Source organism: Cystoisospora suis (assembly GCF_002600585.1).
Source record: "Cystoisospora suis strain Wien I chromosome Unknown contig_6536, whole genome shotgun sequence".
NCBI classification, from domain to species: Eukaryota; Apicomplexa; class Conoidasida; order Eucoccidiorida; family Sarcocystidae; genus Cystoisospora; species Cystoisospora suis.
In genome coordinates this window covers 3764-6914 of record NW_027159323.1, presented here as the reverse complement: position 1 = coordinate 6914, position 3151 = coordinate 3764, and the positions used below count along the sequence as shown (strand labels likewise).

The following is a 3151-nucleotide window of genomic DNA, read 5'->3' as shown; positions in this document are numbered from 1 at the left end:
TCACTCTTCTTTCTTTCTTTCTCACTCTTCTTTCTTTCTTTCTCACTCTTTCTCATTCTTTCTTTCTTTCTCACTCTTTCTTTCTTTCTTTCTCACTCTTTCTTTCTGTGTTCATTTTTCCGTGTAGATTGCTGTCTGGCTCCCTACGTTATACTATACTCTTTCTGAGGATGCGTCTTCTTCACTCTTCGAGAAGTTACTAGCTGTATCTTCATCTTTCCAATCTCCTTCTTCTTCTTCTCTTTCCACGAGCTCTAAGACTCCTCATCACCTAAGTGGCTTCGAAGAGCCTACGAAGCCTGTTGATCAGCAACTGGTAGTAACGAAAGAACTCTCGAGACTTCGAATGATAGGTATCGGCACTCCCGCTGAGCCGCCTCCATCTTCTTCTTCTCCTTCTTCTTTTTCGCGTAAATCTTCACGTGCATATGGCTCTTATTCTCACTCTTCGTCTTCCCCGTCATCTAAAGATCGAAATCTTTTTCTTCCTCGTCATCATCATCATCATCCAGAGAGACATGTTTCTCCGAGTGCATCTTCTGATTTCCCGCATATCATAACTTATGCACTTCCGGGATCGCATGCGGCTTTAAGTAAGAGACTTGTTCATCCTGCGTGTCTGCCCAATTCTGTTGTAGTTGAGGTTCTTCCTGTCAAATCAATCGAACTGTGTGAGGACTCGGAGGAGCCTCTGGTCACCTATGAAGATAAAACGGTCTTTCGCTTGCTACCTCTTCTTTCTCTTCCTTCTCCTCTCCCTAGACGTCTTATACCTCCTCGTCATCTTTCCTCTTCTTCTCTGTTGAATCTTCCCGGGAGTGATGGAGAGAAAGACGAGGAACGACGAATGCCTCTTGATAAGAAGAAAGAGAAAAGAGAGGTCAATGAACAAGGAGAAGAAGAACACCATGTGGTCGAGATGAAAAGACGAGGAAGAGGAGGAAGAGGAGGAGATCGAGAGAAAGAGAAGAGAGGTGAAAGACGTCTTTCAAAACAACAGGAGAAAGAAGAAGAAGAAGAAAGCTTGATGAATGGAGAGAATGGTGGATTCCCAGATGGGACATGTGTCATGATTTCGAATCCGAGAGACCGCATGTTCGGATGTATAGGAGAAACTGTAAAGATCCTACCCAAAGAAGAAGAAGAAGACAGCCATGTTATAGATCACGCAAAGAGAGAGAAGAGGGATAAAGATATGAAGGACGAGAAGATCTGCGTTGTCTTTAGAAATCCACGGGCCAAGTTCGATAGTGGCCAGATATCTCAAGCGAAGCTAGAGTTGGAGATTTCTGGTCAAATTGTCGGTCGTGCGTTGGTAAGAGATAGCGTTCAAAACTGACTCTGACGATTACACGAGAAATACAAGAAGAAGAAGAAGAAAAGACAGATTTAGAAGAAGAAGAAGAGAAAGGATGGAGAAAGCAACGGACGCTGTTGGTGTGGAGTCGCTGTATGTAGGAATATGCATGCGCGTGTGGATATGTATAGGAATGGTATGCATCTATGAATATGTATATATAAATATGTAGGAGTATGTATGCATGAGCAAGTGAAGAAGTGTCGGTATGCGTGTATACGTAGGTCTACTTCTAGAACGAGGGGACGGCACGGCGTAGGAGAGAAGAGAGGAGTTTGGGGTGACAGGGGTATAGATACATATATAGAGAGAGAGGGAGAGAGACAGAGAAAGAGAGATCGCCAGATGTCGGTTTAGGATAGTCTGGTAATCTATACAGGCTAACGCAGAGATGTGCAGAGAAGAAGAAGGAAGAAGAGGCAGGGAGAATGTTGCTGAGGAATGACGGAGAGATTAGAGAGACACGGACCATAAGCACGGGTCCACTCCCTGTTCTGCAGGCCTCATTCTCATACAACTCATCCTCCTTACTGCTGGAGAAAGAAAGAGGTATAGATATACAGGGATGTATATCTCGTCCTTCTTACTATATCTATCAACCTATCTATGCATGTGTTCACATATAGATCTACTGCCGTATGGTCAGTGGTCTGATCTTTCTCTACATGCCATACGATTGCTTTAATCAAGTGTATAGACACCTCAAGCCTTACGTATGTATAGAAGGCGATGAAGAGCAGCTTTCTCTTCCTTTGTTTTTTTACTTACCTCTTCAAACTTCTCGACACCATCCGCTTCTTTTGAAAGTGATATTCTGATGCTCGTACTCATGATCCTTTCTTTTCTCTCTCTCTCTTTCTTCTCCTTTTTCTTCTTCTTCTTCTCGCTGAAGCCCCCGCCCCTGTATTCAGTTCGAGATGCTGCGAGAGAGCTAAGGATGCCTGTCGCTGTTTTCTATGCACTCGCTTCTTCCTTTTATGTTCGCTTGGATGGCCGTAGAGAGGTAAGTTAGCTCATCTGTGTTGAATAGGCATTTCTTCCTCTTCATTCATTCTTCTTCTGAGGCCTCCAAGAAAGACGCGAGAGGGAGAAAGAGAAAGAGAAGAGGAAAAGATCAGAACAGATCTCTTCCTCTTCTTCTCCTCAAGAATAATTGTTTTCTACGGAGATAGAGCATCCCTCTTCTTTCTTGTCGAGATCTTCTTCTCTTCACTTCTATGAGCCATGAGCTACTTTCTCTCTCTGTCTACAAATGGGCTTTTGGGGAAAGTCTATCTAGCAAAGGTGCCGCTCCCTCTCTACAGTCTCTCTAGTCCCCTCCACATCTCAAAGATCCTGCATACATTTACATACATAGACATACATAAGTAGACATACATAGACATATATAGACATATATGCACACATTTACATGTGCATATGTATACGTACATACATATGCATGCATGTACATACAGGTACATATACATACATATTCATACAGCCCTACATAGGTGTCTTCTTCACTTTCAGAACATGTGAAGAGCTGAGAGATTCCACACAGGGCATACGTGCTTTAGGGTTGCGTGTGCACCTGCTTGTCTTACCGTGTATCGTAGAGGCGAAGAGGTGTGTCTGTGAACAGAGAAAAGTATAGGGATGGATGTCGATTCTTCTCTTCTTCTTCTCGTTGCGGGCGACGCGTGTGTGGGTTTGCGAAGAGAAGGTTTGTATTTCATATAGACGGAGAAGGTTAGCTATCTCTCTAGCGACCCCGCCCGAGCTATTTCAAAGTAGAGGGAGAGAGAGAGAGAG

General features: G+C 43.7%; 1 protein-coding gene across 1 annotated transcript in view; it reads left to right on the top strand.

Annotated features, from left to right (window-relative positions):
• Positions 1–127: 127 nt before the first annotated feature.
• The window catches only part of CSUI_010012 (xrn 5 -3 exonuclease n-terminus protein), a gene marked incomplete at its 3' end in the record, with an annotated part of 5050 nt that continues 2026 nt past the window's right edge, over positions 128–3151 (top strand). Inside the window, exons 1-2 of the mRNA XM_068070119.1 lie at positions 128–1315; positions 2250–2360. Of these exons, the coding sequence (XP_067917905.1) occupies positions 347–1315; positions 2250–2360 (1080 nt within the window). The remainder of the gene's footprint in view (positions 1316–2249; positions 2361–3151) is intronic.